Source organism: Eucyclogobius newberryi, unplaced genomic scaffold (genome assembly GCF_026437365.1).
Source record: "Eucyclogobius newberryi isolate DKJ021-1_F unplaced genomic scaffold, fEucNew1.0.hap1 SCAF_3, whole genome shotgun sequence".
Classification (NCBI taxonomy): Eukaryota; Metazoa; Chordata; class Actinopteri; order Gobiiformes; family Gobiidae; genus Eucyclogobius; species Eucyclogobius newberryi.
In genome coordinates, this window is record NW_027315945.1 from 37,856,078 (window position 1) to 37,874,836 (window position 18,759).

At 48.1% G+C, this 18,759-nt stretch overlaps 1 protein-coding gene across 1 annotated transcript in view; it reads right to left on the reverse strand.

The window, feature by feature from the left end:
* Positions 1–17,646, reverse strand: part of tgfb2 (transforming growth factor, beta 2) — a 63,672-nt gene extending 46,026 nt beyond the window's left edge. Inside the window, exons 1-2 of the mRNA XM_072461382.1 lie at positions 16,990–17,646; positions 13,712–14,062 (exon numbers count right to left, since the gene is read on the reverse strand). Coding sequence (XP_072317483.1) covers positions 13,712–14,062; positions 16,990–17,029 — 391 coding nt within the window. The 5' untranslated portion in view covers positions 17,030–17,646. The remainder of the gene's footprint in view (positions 1–13,711; positions 14,063–16,989) is intronic.
* Between the last annotated feature and the right edge of the window lie 1,113 nt (positions 17,647–18,759).

The following is an 18,759-nucleotide window of genomic DNA, read 5'->3' on the forward strand; positions in this document are numbered from 1 at the left end:
GGAGGAGGGCTGGGATGTGTCTAATCGCTGGAGGAGGGCTGGGATGTGTCTAATCGCTGGAGAGTGGGCTGGGATGTGTCTAATCGCTGGAGTGGGCTGGGATGTGTCTAATGTGACAAACTGGGATGTGTCTAATTGCTGGAGAGTTGTGTCTAATCACTGGTTTGTGGGCTGGGATGTGTCTAATCGCTGGAGGAGGGCTGGGATGTGTCTAATCGCTGGAGTGGGCTGGGATGTGTCTAATGTGACAAACTGGGATGTGTCTAATTGCTGGAGAGTTGTGTCTAATCACTGGTTAGTGGGCTGGGATGTGTCTAATCACTGGAGAGTGGGCTGGGATGTGTCTAATCGCTGGGGTGAGGTGGAATTTTCCATACGGAGCGGAGGCCCTGGTGCCACTGCCTTCACCGTGTCCCGTGAGTTTAACCGTTTACCTGCGCCGTTCATTCCATTCTGATCCGGACTCAAGGGTTTTGCCGCGGTCGTCTCGTTCAAACCGGGTCTAGACTCGGGTTAGATCTGGTTCAAGTCCTGATCTGGTTCAAAACTGTCTTTTTTAGTTACATATTATTACTCAAAGTGCAGACTATGCATTTTTGTGGCTTTAAATGTTTTTTGAATGTGGTTTTGGTCATTTCCAAAGAGGTATTTCGTCGTTTGAGCCGTGGAAATGAACAATTAAAACATAAATAAATGAAGCCCTTAGGCAATGTGGCTGCTCTGCTAAGAGTTCAATTCAATTCCAATTGAAATGTATTTTTATGAAGCCCAAAATCTAAACAAAATGGTCAATCAATGAAACGGTCTGTGGTCGATAAGAGCGCCCCCTGTTGGAACTGCTTGCAACACAAAACCCAGCGGGAAAAAGTAGAAAGCTCAAGGAGAACCGTAGAGATGACGTTAGAGATAACCACACGTTTGACGACAGAACGAGCCCGGTGACGGTTAACGGGCTGAAGAGAAGCTCAGATTTGCACATGAGACGCAAGAATCCGGCAAAAATTCCAAACGGAGCGTCTAAAAACTCAAGAAAAGTCCATTTTGCATAATATGTGTCATTTAAAGGTGCACTGTGTAACTTTTCGTGTTTCAGGCCCAGTTACGTGCCAGGGGTCTCATTTACAAAGCACACATACTCACACAAAGAGCTGCATACTCGAGTTTCCACGGTAAGTTTGTGATCTATAAAAAGAAAACTCGACACGGAAATGAGCCCAAAAATGGTCCAGACGGTGATTTGAGTTAAGAGAGGCGAGAAGTACGTACATTTGTAGTAAAAATCCCCTGTAAAGTTTGATAAATGAGAGCCCTGATCCGCGGAGAGGCGACATAAATATTACTTTTTGAACTAAACGTGTTTTTAACTGGATGAAATGTAAAGCCTAATCAGCGCGACTGTGCGGTGCAAAGTGGTTCCTCCGTCACCTGAACCCCGCGGCCTCGTTTATTCACCGTAGCGTTGCACGGTTAGCGACACAAAGCTAACAGTGTGCCCGTATCTCTGCGTGGCATTCTCCCCGCGCTTCCTGTGGCCCTTCGCTCGGGCCCCGGGGGACTTCCTGGCGCCACTCTGCACTCCGGCACAAAACAGACCTGTCTCGGTAATTCACGACTGCGTTTTTATCGTGCCATGTTGTGTCATATTTATCGCGTGTATAGGAGGAAAATATATCAGATTTGAGACAATATTGTGGATGTTGAGTACGTAATATGTCGGTGTAATCCCTCATTCGTCCAGGCGTGTTCCATAGTAGAAAAAGCTTCAGTTGTAGTCATCTGGACTCAGTTTGAAAAAATAGAGTCGAAACGTCTATTTTTTCAAACTGAGTCCAGATGACTACAACTGAAGCTTTTTCTACTACGTAATATGTAGAAAAAAAATGCTACAAAAGAGAGGATTAAAAGAGAAAATTTGAAAAAGAGCTGTTGTAAATGGTGTATATAGTGATATTTAAGCACTTTTGATCTGATTGTTAAACCTTAACTAATATGTTTAAAGACACGTTTTAACACATTTATGTTACACTGACATAATATTCGCCCAATGTATTCAAAAACGTAAATGCAGAAGATGTATTATTATTATTTTTGATATTAGCAACAAAAAAAAAATTTGAATCACACAGTTTGACAATTTGGGTGACATTTTTTGTTTGACTTCCTGGTTGGACATAACTGTTACCTAGCAACTATAGCATAAACTGAGGTCAAAACCCACATCAATTAAATGATAGCACTTTTATTTTGTAAAAAATTGTAAAAATTATAACCATGTTATCACAGAAAGGCACATTTTTTAGGTTTATAATTCCACTTCCTGTTTGTATTTGATGACATCACACTAGGAGATTACCCAGCAAACACAGGGCCAAAACTTATGTGAAGTCACCATTTTTTATATGACGAATAAAAATATATGAGAGCGACTTTATTTTATTGAATTCATTTTTATAAAGTTTCTTGTGGTGATGTCACTTACTGTCATTTTCTACAGATTTTTCAACATTTTCTCCACAAACACCAGTTCAATTGGTGTAAAACTATAATTCACAGGTATAAATACACCAAATAAAGTCATTATTAGAACATCGTAAAAGCTTCTCATGGGCACCGCTTTAAACACTAGATTTTACTGTAAATCTTCAGTGAATTCCACAAAGTTACCTAGCAACCGCACTGTAAACACGGCCCAGAGCTCGTCGAATTTGCACAGCAGTTATCATCTGACAAAGACAAATATTCGACAACACCTTTATTCTACTTTAGCAAATGTTTAAACCGTCTGAAAATAAAAAGTGTTCCTTGTGCGTAAACTGCCCTTGAATTTTGGAAAGAATCTGGTCTGATCCGTGACCTTCTCAGAGCGTTATTTCCCGTGCGTTTTCCTTCACAAACTGCCATTAAACTGACGCGACGCTACGAAAACTCGCCAGCGCAGATATCCTCCCGCCAAAGCAAACAGAACGCCTGCCGCGCGCCCTTCAGACGTGACTGATGTCCCTCTCGGCTCGCCGTACATGCCGCCGTCTTATTTATAACGTGTGAACGCTCGGCCCGAGTTCACTTGGCCCGGCTCCAGTTTTATTCATATCTGTGGCTCCGAGCGCCCGCGAGTCTGTCCGCGCTCCGCCGCGACCAGGCCAAAGGCCGGGGTACGAGCCGGGTGTGTGGAGAGGCAAGCCCGCTCGCGCTCAGGATGCAGCAGTAGAGCCTTCCGAAGCCTTCCGAAGATTATTTAGTTGTTTAGTCAATTAATCGGTCGATGGTTATGTTGATTGTATAACTATGACACTCTATTTCATATACATCTATATATATCTGTATATTTTAGTGACATTAAGTCGAATTACTTGATAAGTCACTAAAATACACAATTAAACCTGATTTTGAAATGTTTCGCAACTTGAAATGATCAGATGACAATTTGATTTAGCAGTGGGCTTAATTCATATTTAATTCAGTAGTTTATTGCGTTATCTGGCCCAATTTCACAAAAACACTGCGCTTTCGAATTAAAAAAAATATTTAATGCAGTTTCACAGTTGAAATAATAACAATATTAATCCCTAGTTTTCGACCCACTGATGTAGATCATTAAAAGTAAGTGCTGTTTATAGTCAGTCATAGGAGCTTGACTCATATATACCACATTGCAATGAATAAAGTAAATCCTCCAATAATGCAAATCAAATGTACGAACAATAAATACTGAAAAATATTCCATCTTCATTTACTGAACGCCCAGTTAGCAACGAAAAGTTAGGGTGACCAGACGCCCCCTTTACTCGGGACAAATGTTACACAGCTGATCTCAAAGAAGCCTAGTTAGCAACGAAAAGCTAGGGTGACCAGACGCCCCCTTTACCCGGGACAAAGGTTACACAGCTGACCTCAAAGAAGCCCAGTTAGCGACGAAAAGCTAGGGTGACCAGACGCCCCCTTTACCCGGGACGGTCCCTGTTTGGAGCCCTGCGTCCCATGTCCCAGCAGAGGTGCATTTGTCCTAGTTTTCAACCACTTTGAGACCTGCCAACCGCAAAGATGGGACTATATTGCTGTTTTTTTTAAGCTAAATAGAAAAATAAATCTCACTTTAGATTAACCTGAACACAAAAAAATGCCCTAAAACTTTATTATTATTGGTTTTGAAGTACGTAAAGTCCCGAGGCCAGAGACGAACAGAACAAAGCCGCTCAGTGCGTCTCGCGGTCATCGCTCCGTCTTCCCGCCGAGTTCACGACCGGGCGGTGGCGCTTTCAAGTTTGATTTAGCCGCGTCGCTAACGCGCTTTCTTTATTACGTGTGTGGGTGGAATGGACGGGACAGATCAGCACATTTCTCAGACTAATGTGCTTCTTTTTTTTTTCCTTCTCTTTTCTGTGGGAAGAGTGGAAATTCCCCCGTGGCCGCGAGTAATGGTTTTTACACCGACGCTCGAAATCACACCGAGCTTTTTGTGAAACCCTCGCGCTCGGCAGAGAAACGCCAAAGAGAAGCGCGTTTATCGTCGGATTCGTATCAACCGCCACGCGCGTTGTGTCCGCGTAAACGCTTCTTTATCTCGCATGAATTACACGGAAAAGGAAAACGTTTTCACTGGATAGCGCAGCGTCGTTAGCGTTACACAACTGAAAAAACTGTCCCGTATTTGACATATTTACAACCAATATTTATTTGACGGAAAAAGGTCGTTACAGAGATCCATCAAACTCTGTTTGTTCAACGTAAAGTACTAAAGATTCATGATGTTCTCAAAGTATAAAGCAAATTACAAACATTTACCCGTAAGAACACGTCAAAGCCAAAGTAAAGGAGTCGAGGACAATAACTGCATTTAAGAAAGACAACTAAAGATTCAAAAAGAAAGTATGAAAAGAAAGTTAGGTTACATATTATGAATTGAATAAAAACATTCTTTTCACAGTGCTGTACATTTTGCTAGTTTTAATCTATGATCTTAAATATACGTAAATTTTTCTATTTTCTAATTTTTTACAGCCATTATTTTTATTTTATTAGTATTTGTTGTTTTCTGTTGCGCCAAAGCAAGTTCTAGTTTTTGTAAAGTCAACTAAACCTGTCTTTAGACGTGATCTTTGATGTAATCTGATTAAAAACACTGTCATTAGACGTGATCTTTGACGTAATCTCATTAAAAACACTGTCATTAGACGTGATCTTTGACGTAATCTCATTAAAAACACTGTCATTAGACGTGATCTTTGATGTAATCTCATTAAAAACACTGTCATTAGATGTGATCTTTGACGTAATCTCATTAAAAATACTGTCATTAGACGTGATCTTTGACGTAATCTCATTAAAAACACTGTCATTAGACGTGATCTTTGACGTAATCTCATTAAAAACACTGTCATTAGACGTGATCTTTGACGTAATCTCATTAAAAACATTGTCATTAGACGTGATCTTTGATGTAATCTCATTAAAAACACTGTCATTAGACGTGATCTTTGATGTAATCTCATTAAAAACACTGTCATTAGACGTGATCTTTGACGTAATCTCATTAAAAACACTGTCATTAGATGTGATCTTTGACGTAATCTCATTAAAAACACTGTCATTAGACGTGATCTTTGACGTAATCTCATTAAAAACACTGTCATTAGATGTGATCTTTGACGTAATCACGTCAAAGATCACACTTGACACTTGACACTTGACACTTTACACCTGCTTCACTACCTGGAGATGACTTTGTCTGGAAGGTTCCTCAGTTGAAACTTGCTTATATAAAATACATAAATTCATACTATTATGAGCTGGTTCGTCTTCCCACAGAGCTGACCTGTAACTTGGCCTGTGCTTCACCCACTTGTGTCCATGGAAACGTGTGTCATAATCATCATTTGGACTTCACAGAGTCTAAAACACCTTTTAGCCGTTGGAGCGGCTCTGCTTCTGCGCACGTCTCTCCACGGGCCGCGGCCCAGCACCAAAGCACATCTGGGACGAGTTAGCGACACATGGACCATCTCGGACTCGGAGGATTCATCTATTCACTTCAACTACAGTCCCGTTCAAATAAACACGGTAACGCCTTCATTTATTAGTCTGTGTCAAAATATAAAAAAATATTGACTTCACAGAGACAAAAAGGAGATAAATGGAGTGTAATCCAGGCCTAAACACTGAAGAACTGTCAATCAAACTTCTGCCGGACGACCTGGTGTGAAAGTGATTTTATGGATTGTATTGCGAGCGCCAGAATCGCAGTATGAGTTTTTCTGCGGATGTTCAGAGCTTAGACCGAGCCCGACCAGAGACCCGGTCCCCGAGCAGCGAGGCATGATGCATGATGGGACGGAATCTCCAAAACAACGACAAACACTGGTGACCTCAGTGTGTGCTCAGGCTTCAGGCTGCAGAGAGAAGCAAACGAGGCCGCTGTTTCAATAAAGGCTGCTCCTCTGACCCTCTCCTCTTCTCCTCCTCTGACCCTCTCCTCTTCTCCTCTGACCCTCTCCTCTTCTCCTCCTCTGACCCTCTCCTCTTCTCCTCCTCTGACCCTCTCCTCTGCTCCTCTGACCCTCTCCTCTTCTCCTCCTCTGACCCTCTCCTCTTCTCCTCTGACCCTCTCCTCTTCTCCTCCTCCTCTGACCCTCTCCTCTTCTCCTCCTCTGACCCTCTCCTCTTCTCCTCTGACCCTCTCCTCTTCTCCTCCTCCTCTGACCCTCTCCTCTTCTCCTCCTCTGACCCTCTCCTCTTCTCCTCTGACCCTCTCCTCTTCTCCTCTGACCCTCTCCTCTTCTCCTCCTCTGACCCTCTCCTCTTCTCCTCTGACCCTCTCCTCTTCTCCTCCTCTGACCCTCTCCTCTTCTCCTCCTCTGACCCTCTCCTCTTCTCCTCTGACCCTCTCCTCTTCTCCTCCTCTGACCCTCTCCTCTTCTCCTCCTCTGACCCTCTCCTCTTCTCCTCTGACCCTCTCCTTTTCTCCTCCTCTGACCCTCTCCTCTTCTCCTCTGACCCTCTCCTCTTCTCCTCTGACCCTCTCCTCTTCTCCTCTGACCCTCTCCTCTTCTCCTCCTCTGACCCTCTCCTCTTCTCCTCCTCTGACCCTCTCCTCTTCTCCTCCTCTGACCCTCTCCTCTTCTCCTCTGACCCTCTCCTCTTCTCCTCTGACCCTCTCCTCTTCTCCTCCTCTGACCCTCTCCTCTTCTCCTCCTCTGACCCTCTCCTCTTCTCCTCCTCTGACCCTCTCCTCTTCTCCTCTGACCCTCTCCTCTTCTCCTCTGACCCTCTCCTCTTCTCCTCCTCTGACCCTCTCCTCTTCTCCTCTGACCCTCTCCTCTTCTCCTCCTCTGACCCTCTCCTCTTCTCCTCTGACCCTCTCCTCTTCTCCTCTGACCCTCTCCTCTTCTCCTCCTCTGACCCTCTCCTCTTCTCCTCTGACCCTCTCCTCTTCTCCTCTGACCCTCTCCTCTTCTCCTCCTCTGACCCTCTCCTCTTCTCCTCTGACCCTCTCCTCTTCTCCTCCTCTGACCCTCTCCTCTTCTCCTCCTCTGACCCTTTCCTCTGCTCCTCTGACCCTCTCCTCTTCTCCTCCTCTGACCCTCTCCTCTGACCCTCTCCTCTTCTCCTCTGACCCTCTCTTCTTCTCCTCTGACCCTCTCCTCTTCTCCTCTGACCCTCTCCTCTTCTCCTCTGACCCTCTCCTCTTCTCCTCCTCTGACCCTCTCCTCTTCTCCTCTGACCCTCTCTTCTTCTCCTCTGACCTTCTCCTCTGCTCCTCTGACCCTCTCCTCTTCTCCTCTGACCCTCTCCTTTTCTCCTCTGACCCTCTCCTCTTCTCCTCTGACCCTCTCCTCTTCTCCTCTGACCTTCTCCTCTGCTCCTCTGACCCTCTCCTCTTCTCCTCCTCCTCTGACCCTCTCCTCTTCTCCTCCTCTGACCCTCTCCTCTCCTCCTCTGACCCTCTCCTCTTCTCCTCTGACCCTCTCCTCTTCTCCTCCTCTGACCCTCTCCTCTTCTCCTCCTCTGACCCTCTCCTCTTCTCCTCTGACCCTCTCCTCTTCTCCTCCTCTGACCCTCTCCTCTTCTCCTCTGACCCTCTCCTCTTCTCCTCTGACCCTCTCCTTTTCTCCTCCTCTGACCCTCTCCTCTTCTCCTCCTCTGACCCTCTCCTCTCCTCCTCTGACCCTCTCCTCTTCTCCTCTGACCCTCTCCTCTTCTCCTCCTCTGACCCTTTCCTCTTCTCCTCTGACCCTCTCCTCTTCTCCTCCTCTGACCCTCTCCTCTCCTCCTCTGACCCTCTCCTCTTCTCCTCTGACCCTCTCCTCTTCTCCTCCTCTGACCCTCTCCTCTTCTCCTCCTCTGACCCTCTCCTCTTCTCCTCTGACCCTCTCCTCTTCTCCTCCTCTGACCCTCTCCTCTTCTCCTCTGACCCTCTCCTCTTCTCCTCTGACCCTCTCCTTTTCTCCTCCTCTGACCCTCTCCTCTTCTCCTCTGACCCTCTCCTCTTCTCCTCTGACCCTCTCCTCTTCTCCTCCTCTGACCCTCTCCTCTTCTCCTCCTCTGACCCTCTCCTCTTCTCCTCTGACCCTCTCCTCTTCTCCTCTGACCCTCTCCTCTTCTCCTCCTCTGACCCTCTCCTCTTCTCCTCCTCTGACCCTCTCCTCTTCTCCTCTGACCCTCTCCTCTTCTCCTCCTCTGACCCTCTCCTCTTCTCCTCTGACCCTCTCCTCTTCTCCTCTGACCCTCTCCTCTTCTCCTCCTCTGACCCTCTCCTCTTCTCCTCTGACCCTCTCCTCTTCTCCTCTGACCCTCTCCTCTTCTCCTCTGACCCTCTCCTCTTCTCCTCCTCTGACCCTCTCCTCTTCTCCTCCTCTGACCCTCTCCTCTGCTCCTCTGACCCTCTCCTCTTCTCCTCCTCTGACCCTCTCCTCTGACCCTCTCCTCTTCTCCTCTGACCCTCTCTTCTTCTCCTCTGACCTTCTCCTCTGCTCCTCTGACCCTCTCCTCTTCTCCTCTGACCCTCTCCTTTTCTCCTCTGACCCTCTCCTCTTCTCCTCTGACCCTCTCCTCTTCTCCTCTGACCTTCTCCTCTGCTCCTCTGACCCTCTCCTCTTCTCCTCCTCCTCTGACCCTCTCCTCTTCTCCTCCTCTGACCCTCTCCTCTTCTCCTCTGAATAATAATAATAATAATAATAACTTTTATTTATATAGCGCTTTTCAGTGACCCAAAGACGCTGAACATATATAAAAAAGGGGGGGGGGTATTTACAGACAGGGGGGGACAACACGTACAGAACACATTAATATACAGATAAAATGAACAAGACAGAAGAAGTAGAGAGAAAAAGATGGGGATGTAACAGGGGGTAGAAGAGTAGGCAATGGGGTAGAGGAGGCTAGGGGTAGGGGAGGTCATAGGCTTGGGTGAAGAGGTATGTTTTTAGGCGGGATTTGAATGTTGTGAGTGAGGGAGAGTGGCGGACAGGTTGGGGGAGGGAGTTCCAGAGTCGGGGTGCTGTTCGGGAGAATGCTCTGTCGCCAAAAGTTTTGAGTCGGGATGTTGGTGCAGTCAGGGTGAGAGAGGAGGAGGATCGGAGAGCTCGGGTGGGGCGGTGGGGGATGAGGAGGTCAGACAGGTAGGGGGGGGGCAAGGTGGTGAAGAGCTTTGAAGGTGAGGTGTATTTTAAAGTTTATGCGCTGCTTGATGGGGAGCCAGTGGAGAGAGCGGAGAACGGGAGTGATGTGATCACGGGACCGGGTGTGGGTGAGGAGGCGGGCAGCGGAGTTTTGGACCATTTGGAGTCTGTCGAGGGAATGGGAGGAGATGCCAGTGAGGAGGGAGTTGCAGTAGTCAAGGCGGGAGGAGATGAAGGCATGGATGAGGGATTCAGCAGCGGGGAGGGTGAGGCAGTGTCGGATTTTGGCGATGCGGCGGAGGTGGAAGTATGAGGTCTTGACAATGTGGCTGACATGGGGAGTGAAGGAGAGGGTGGGGTCCATGATGACACCGAGATTGCGTACCAGGGTAGAGGGGGTGATGGTCGAGGTGTCGATGCTGAGTGAAAAGGGACCAGTTTTATTGAGAGTGGATTTGGTGCCAATGAGGAGGAGCTCTGTTTTGTCACTGTTCAGTTTGAGGAAGTTGAGAGTGAGCCATGATTTTATTGTAGAGATGCAGGTTTGGATGTGGCTGAGGGGAGGGTTTTGGGTGGATTTGGTGGTGAGGTATATCTGGGTGTCGTCAGCGTAGCAGTGAAAGTCCAGGTTGAGTTGGCGGAGGATGTGACCAAGGGGGAAGATGTAGCAGATGAAGAGGAGGGGGCCGAGGACTGAGCCCTGGGGGACCCCTGCGTTACTGGGGAGAGGGTGGATGAGTGACCGGAGAGGGAAATTAACTCTTGACTGTTGGTGAGGTAGGATGTGAGCCAGTCAAGTGCAGAGCCCTCAACACCCTCTTCTCCTCTGACCCTCTCCTCTGCTCCTCTGACCCTCTCCTCTGCTCCTCTGACCCTCTCCTCTGCATCACACATCTGATTTCATAAACAGAAGAACTTGACTGTCCAAATAATGAAATCATGAAAACACGAGAGCTTCAGGTCTGTAAATCCAGCACGGTGAGAACTTAAACATGAGTATTATTTTTACTGCTTCCTGCTACTATTACTACTACTATTACTACTACTACTACTACTACTACTACTACTACTACTACTACAACTATATTTGCTACTAATACCACATTTACGGCTGCAGTGATCACAACCACAAGTGAAGCTCGAGCTGCTCCAGCTGCTGCAGCGCTGACGCTGTATTGTCCGTGCAACATTTAACCAGTTACATCGCCAACAATCGTTAAATCGTGATCAACATCCAACCAGTTACATCGCCAACAATCGTTAAATCGTGATCAACATCCAACCAGTTACATCTCGAACAATCGTTAAATCGTGATCAACATCCAACCAGTTACATCGCCAACAATTGTTAAATCGTGATCAACATCCAACCAGTTACATCGCCAACAATCGTTAAATCGTGATCAACATCCAACCAGTTACATCGCCAACAATCGTTAAATCGTGATCAACATCCAACCAGTTACATCGCCAACAATCGTTAAATCGTGATCAACATCCAACCAGTTACATCGCCAACAATCGTTAAATCGTGATCAACATATCAACATCCAACCAGTTACATCGCCAACAATTGTTAAATCGTGATCAACATCCAACCAGTTACATCGCCAACAATCGTTAAATCGTGATCAACATCCAACCGGTTACATCGCCAACAATCGTTAAATCGTGATCAACATCCAACCAGTTACATCGCCAATAATCGTTAAATCGTGATCAACATCCAACCAGTTACATCTCGAACAATCGTTAAATCGTGATCAACATCCAACCAGTTACATCGCCAACAATCGTTAAATCGTAATCAACATCCAACCAGTTACATCTCGAACAATCGTTAAATCGTGATCAACATCCAACCAGTTACATCGCCAACATTCGTTAAATCGTGATCAACATCTAACCAGTTACATCGCCAGCAATCGTTAAATCGTGATCAACATCTAACCAGTTACATCTTGAAAAATCGTTAAATCGTGATCAACATCTAACCAGTTACATCGCCGACAATCGTTAAATCGTGATCAAGATCCAACCACTTACATCTCGAACAATCGTTAAATCGTGATCAACATCCAACCAGTTACATCGCCAACAATCGTTAAATCGTGATCAACATCCAACCAGTTACATCTCGAACAATCGTTAAATCGTGATCACCAGCCAACCAGTTACATCGCCAACAATCGTTAAATCGTGATCAACATCCAACCAGTTACATCGCCAACAATCGTTAAATCGTGAGCAACATCCAACCAGTTACATCTCGAACAATCGTTAAATCGTGATCAACATCCAACCAGTTACATCGCCAACAATCGTTAAATCGTGATCAACATCTAACCAGTTACATCGCCAACAATCGTTAAATCGTGATCAACATCCAACCAGTTACATCGCCAATAATCGTTAAATCGTGATCAACATCCAACCAGTTACATCGCCAACAATCGTTAAATGGTGATCAACATCCAACCAGTTACATCGCCAACAATCGTTAAATCGTGATCAACATCCAACCAGTTACATCTCGAACAGTCGTAAAATCGTGATCAACATCTAACCAGTTACATCGTGAACAATCGTTAAATGGTGATCAACATCTAACCAGTTACATCGCCAACAATCGTTAAATCGTGATCAACATCCAACCAGTTACATCGCCAACAATCGTTAAATCGTGAGCAACATCCAACCAGTTACATCTCGAACAATCGTTAAATCGTGATCAACATCCAACCAGTTACATCGCCAACAATCGTTAAATCGTGATCAACATCTAACCAGTTACATCGCCAACAATCGTTAAATCGTGATCAACATCCAACCAGTTACATCGCCAATAATCGTTAAATCGTGATCAACATCCAACCAGTTACATCTCGATCGTTAAATCTTGATCAACATCTAACCAGTTACATCGCCGACAATCGTTAAATCGTGATCAAGATCCAACCACTTACATCTCGAACAATCGTTAAATCGTGATCAACAGCCAACCAGTTACATCGCCAACAATCGTTAAATCGTGATCAAGATCCAACCAGTTACATCGCCAACAATCGTTAAATCGTGAGCAACATCCAACCAGTTACATCTCGAACAATCGTTAAATCGTGATCAACAGCCAACCAGTTACATCGCCAACAATCGTTAAATCGTGATCAAGATCCAACCAGTTACATCTCGAACAATCGTTAAATCGTGATCAACAGCCAACCAGTTACATCGCCAACAATCGTTAAATCGTGATCAACATCCAACCAGTTACATCGCCAACAATCGTTAAATCGTGAGCAACATCCAACCAGTTACATCTCGAACAATCGTTAAATCGTGATCAACAGCCAACCAGTTACATCGCCAACAATCGCTCAATCGTGATCAACATCCAACCAGTTACATCGCCAACATTCGTTAAATCGTGATCAACATCCAACCAGTTACATCGCCAACAATCGTTAAATCGTGATCAACATCCAACCAGTTACATCGCCAACAATCGTTAAATCGTGATCAACATCCAACCAGTTACATCTAGATCGTTAAATCGTGATCAACATCCAACCAGTTACATCGTGAACAATCGTTAAATGGTGATCAACATCCAACCAGTTACATCGCCAACAATCGTTAAATCGTGATCAACATCCAACCAGTTACATCTCGAACAGTCGTTAAATCGTGATCAACATCCAACCAGTTACATCGTGAACAATCGTTAAATGGTGATCAACATCTAACCAGTTACATCACCGACAATCGTTAAATCGTGATCAAGATCCAACCACTTACATCTCGAACAATCGTTAAATCGTGATCAACATCCAACCAGTTACATCGCCAACAATCGTTAAATCGTGATCAACATCCAACCAGTTATAGTAGCAAAAGCTTCAGTTGTAGTCAAAGCTTCAGTTGTAGTCAAAGCTTCAGTTGTAGTCAAAGCTTCAGTTGTAGTCATCTGGACTCAGTTTGAACTTTGACTACAACTGAAGCTTTTTCTACTATGGAACACGCCTGGACGAATGAGGGATTACACCGACATCCAACCAGTTACATCGTGAACAATCGTTACTCGTTACAGTACTCACTCTCGGGGGTGTAGAAGGGCAGCATGTCGATCTTGTGCACCTCCTTGGCATAGTACTCCTCCTCGCTGCGCTGGCGCTCGCACATGGCCGCCCTCTCGTTGGCCTTCTCCAGCAGCAGGTCGCGCGTGCTGTTGTAGATGGCCACCACGTCGCGCGACACCTCCTCGGGCTCCGGGAACTCCTCGGGCGGGCGGCTCAGCTTCAGCTTGCTCAGGATCTGGCCCCGGATGGCCTCGATGCGCTTCTTGGTGAACTCGTCCATGTCCAGGGTGCTGCAGGTGGAGAGCGCGGCGGAGAGGGCCAGCAGGTCCAGGACGAACAGGACGAGGTGGAGGCTCGGCGTCATCCTCGCTGCGGGGACGAGACGCCAACGGAACACGGACATAGATTAGCGGTTAATCGGTGCATTTCTGTACGCGCTGAGTTAGATCAATAGTGTTCAATGAATACGATGGAAAGACCGGTGTTATTAGGCGGATGTGATGGGCGTGGTTGGCTACATAAACCTGGAAAAGCCTGGCCAGACCAGACTGCTCCCTTCAGGTTCTTCCACCTGGAGCGTAAGAAGAGCTGGTTTTGCTCCCGTCAGTAACGGCCTTGCTCGACTTGCTTGACTGTCTGTGTCCCCGATTTCAGACCCAGCGACTGACGGGTGGATCAAACCGATGGGAGAAAACGCACGGCCCGTTTGCGTCCGAAGAAACGCGACGGCTTACGGGCGAAATAAAGGGAACGCGGGGCCGAAGAACGACCGCTGCGGAATCGACGAGCAGAGCATCGGACTCTTTGTGTATCCGAGGTAGAATAGGGGACATTTGAGAGACAAGTGCGACGGATTAGCGGCTGTGGTCGGACCGTAAAGCGGGAGGGCGGTTCGATGCGCTTTACGGCCCGATCGGAGCGTTAGGACGGAACGCAGGAGCGAGAAGCCGGCCGGGTCGGAGGTATAAACGGTCAGCGCGGTGAGGACCGTCACGAGGGACGCGAGGTCGACCAAATACCAAAACTTGGTCGACTAAAGACGTGCCGTTTGGTCGACTGAACGCGGCCGTGGCGAGAGAATCTCCGTGGATCTGACGCGAACTGCACTCGAAACACCACGACTGCCTCGTGAGTTCGAGCAAAAGCAACTCTGCACAGAAAAGTACCAGTAAACGGCGTATTTATGTGTTCAGAGTTCAATGAATTAGATGAAACTCTAAAGTCTTCAGCTAACTCACTGTGTCCCAGAGAAACACTTTTAATCTAGAGAAAACAACAGTCGACTAAAGGAAATGTTTGTCGACGAAGACGCCATCGACCGATTAATCGACTAAACGACTAAAGGATGAAGGAGTAAAACTATGGGACAAACTCAAGCAAAGTCCAAACAACTAGTACTGGAGAACGGGACGAGGGTCATGTACTTATATCATTATAAGTGCATTTATTACATGTTTGAAATAAATAAACCTTACAGCTGTTCAGAGAGCCACAGAACTGTTTCATGTGTGTTATTATATCATACACGTCTGGGACACTATTGTTTGCACAGATGTTTTCACGTTGGGTGGAGTTCTAAGTGTCTGTCACACTGCCCCGGGGCGGCTGTGGCTCCTGTTCAGCCTCAAAGTGTCTGTCACACTGCCCCGGGGCGGCTGTGGCTCCTGTTCAGCCTCAAAGTGTCTGTCACACTGCCCCGGGGCGGCTGTGGCTCTTGTCTCAAACTGTGTCACTGTGAGTCGAGCTCCCGGATAACGTGCTTCTCTGCTGCGTCTGAGCTCATAAACCTCTGGCCCGAGACCAAAGCCGCGTAATCACACGCCGTGTCGCTCCGGACCCCGGTGTGGGTCCGGAGCCGCTGTGTGGGTCCGGACCCCGGTGTGGGTCCGGAGCCGCTGTGTGGGTCCGGACCCCGGTGTGGGTCTGGAGCCGCTGTGTGGGTCCGGACCCACACCGGGGTCAAATGTTCCAGCGGGGCAGGCCACAGCAAAATATTACAGCATGAAGCGAGAATGTGCTGCAATCGGACACTTTTACTTCAGGGCGAGCGGGGCCGGAACCAGAGCCAGAACTGAGCCAGAACCAGAACCAGAGCCAGAACTGAGCCAGAACCAGAACCAGAGCCAGAACCAGAACCAGAACCAGAACCAGAACCAGAACCAGAGCCAGAACCAGAGCCAGAACCAGAACCAGAGCCAGAGCCAGAACCAGAACCAGAACCAGAACCAGAGCCAGAACCAGAACCAGAGCCAGAGCCAGAACCAGAGCCAGAACCAGAACCAGAGCCAGAGCCAGAACCAGAACCAGAGCCAGAACTGAGCCAGAACCAGAACCAGAGCCAGAACCAGAACCAGAACCAGAACCAGAGCCAGAACCAGAACCAGAACCAGAACCAGAACCAGAGCCAGAACCAGAGCCAGAACCAGAACCAGAACCAGAGCCAGAACCAGAGCCAGAACCAGAACCAGAGCCAGAGCCAGAACCAGAGCCAGAACCAGAACCAGAACCAGAGCCAGAACCAGAGCCAGAGCCAGAACCAGAACCAGAACCAGAGCCAGAACCAGAGCCAGAACCAGAACCAGAACCAGAGCCAGAACCAGAGCCAGAGCCAGAACCAGAGCCAGAACCAGAACCAGAACCAGAACCAGAACCAGAGCCAGAACCAGAACCAGAGCCAGAACCAGAGCCAGAACCTTAACCAGAGCCAGAACTGAGTGTGTGTTCAGTCCGCGCAGGGTCAAATCGAGCGGCCAGTCACTGACCAGCACCCTCTTCTCTCTCTCTCTCTGATTTTGTGACGAGTTTGAAAAGTAGTAATTATGACATGAAGTTTTCACTGTGATTATTGTCCTGAACAACTGTTAATAAAGTCACTGAAAGTGACATTTAGGACTTTCTTCTGAAACACATTTAGGACTTTCTTCTGAAACACATTTAGGACTTTCTTCTGAAACACAAAAGTTGCAGCAGATGAAACAGTTTGATCAAGTCTCACACTTGAGTTTTCTGCTCTTGCGTCAGTAAATTGATTTAAGGAACAAAACTGAGAACTTCTTGCATCACGTTCACTTATATTTTCTTAAAATCAGACAATGGAACTATTTTTTTTATTTTTTTTACTAAAAACTTTTAAAATACGTTTTCTCTTTTGAAATAAACAAAAAACATCTTGTTTTGGTAAAAAAAAAAGTAAAATATCGCCCAATTAATGATCTTATTTGTGGATCCGCGTTTGGATTCTGGACTGATCTGACGCACTGGCAACAACAACAACAACAACAACAACATGGTCCCACCTGTGTGTTTCCGGCTCTGAGTGGAGCTTCTCGTGCGCATCCCGCGCCACAGCCTTGTCCCGGGACAGTCGCGCGAGTCAGACGCGCGTCGCGGTCCGCGGCGTTATCCCCGAGGCGCGCGCGGCCGAGCGGTGCGTAAAAGTGCGGCCGAAACGCGGCGCGGTTCTCGTGGAGGATCCGAGCTGGTCCGAGCGTCCTGCGGGGGACAGACAGCTCCTCCACCGCATGGGAAGAGACGGAGGGCCGGGCGAACACTTCCAGGACCCCTCGAGCTCGCGACTCCCCCCCCGGGACCCCCTCAGTGTCAGAGGTACATCCCGTTTAGATCCGAGTAACGGCGTCGGGACGTGAAGCGCGCGGTGACTTCTGGGACGTGAGAAAACGTTTTCCACTGAATCCAAGTTTGAAGTTTTGGAGAAAAAAAAGCAGAAGAAGTCTGTCCCTTCTGCCGCGTGGGCCCCTCACCCCATCTGTCCCGGGCACAGTCTTTACGCCGGAACTCAGCACGAAACTCTCCCCCGCAACAAACAGAAAGAAAAACGGTGAAAACCGCAGGCGCGATCCGTGTGTTTGTGGCGGGTCCGGGCGCGGGTCGAGGCGGAGGAGGCGTGTGCGCGTCGTCCCGGGGCAGAGAGAGCCGCTGACTGGACTGCGCGGAGGAGAGCGCTCGCTGTGCGCTCTGGGACTGCGCTGCGGCGGCTCGCGGTCCTGCGGGGGCCCCCGGTGCGCGCGGCCGCCACTGGGTCTTAATGCCGGCCCCTCTCCCGGCTGCGGGAGGGTTTTGGAGACAGGGGCCGAGGGCGTCTGCGCAGGTGTCTTTCTCCGGAGCGTCTGCGCAGACCTCCATGGCGTCTGCGCAGTTCCAGCAGTGATCTGCGGACCAAACGTGTGTACACATTTAGTATGTTATCTTTATAATTTCTCTTCCTGTTTGTAATTGATGACATCACACTAAGAAATTACCCAGCAAACACTGGGCCAAACTCATCTAATGTCACAATGTTAATCTGATAAATACAGATATGAGACTGAGGACATGATGTTTCTCATCTGGCCTGGGAACGCCTCAGGATCCTCCGCAGGAGTTGGAAGTGTCTGGGGAGAGGGAAGTGACTGGAATGAGTTTCCCTGGTGCGAGTGTGGAGGCGCAGGAGCAGACGCATGTGCAGGAGCATGTGCAGGAGCATGTGCAGACGCATGTGCAGGAGCATGTGCAGACGCATGTGCAGGAGCATGTGCAGACGCATGTGCAGGAGCATGTGCAGACGCATGTGCAGGAGCAGACGCATGTGCAGACGCATGTGCAGGAGCAGACGCATGTGCAGACGCATGTGCAGGAGCATGTGCAGACGCATGTGCAGGAGCAGACGCATGTGCAGACGCATGTGCAGGAGCAGACGCATATGCAGGAGCATGTGCAGACGCATGTGCAGACGCATGTGCAGACGCATATGCAGGAGCATGTGCAGGAGCAGACGCATGTGCAGGAGCATGTGCAGACGCATGTGCAGACGCATGTGCAGACGCATGTGCAGACGCATGTGCAGGAGCAGACGCATGTGCAGACGCATGTGCAGACGCATGTGCAGACGCATGTGCAGACGCATGTGCAGACGCATGTGCAGACGCATGTGCAGACGCATGTGCAGGAGCAGACGCATGTGCAGACGGATGTGCAGGAGCAGACGCATGTGCAGACGGATGTGCAGGCGCAGACGCATGTGCAGACGCATGTGCAGACGCATGTGCAGACGCATGTGCAGGAGCAGA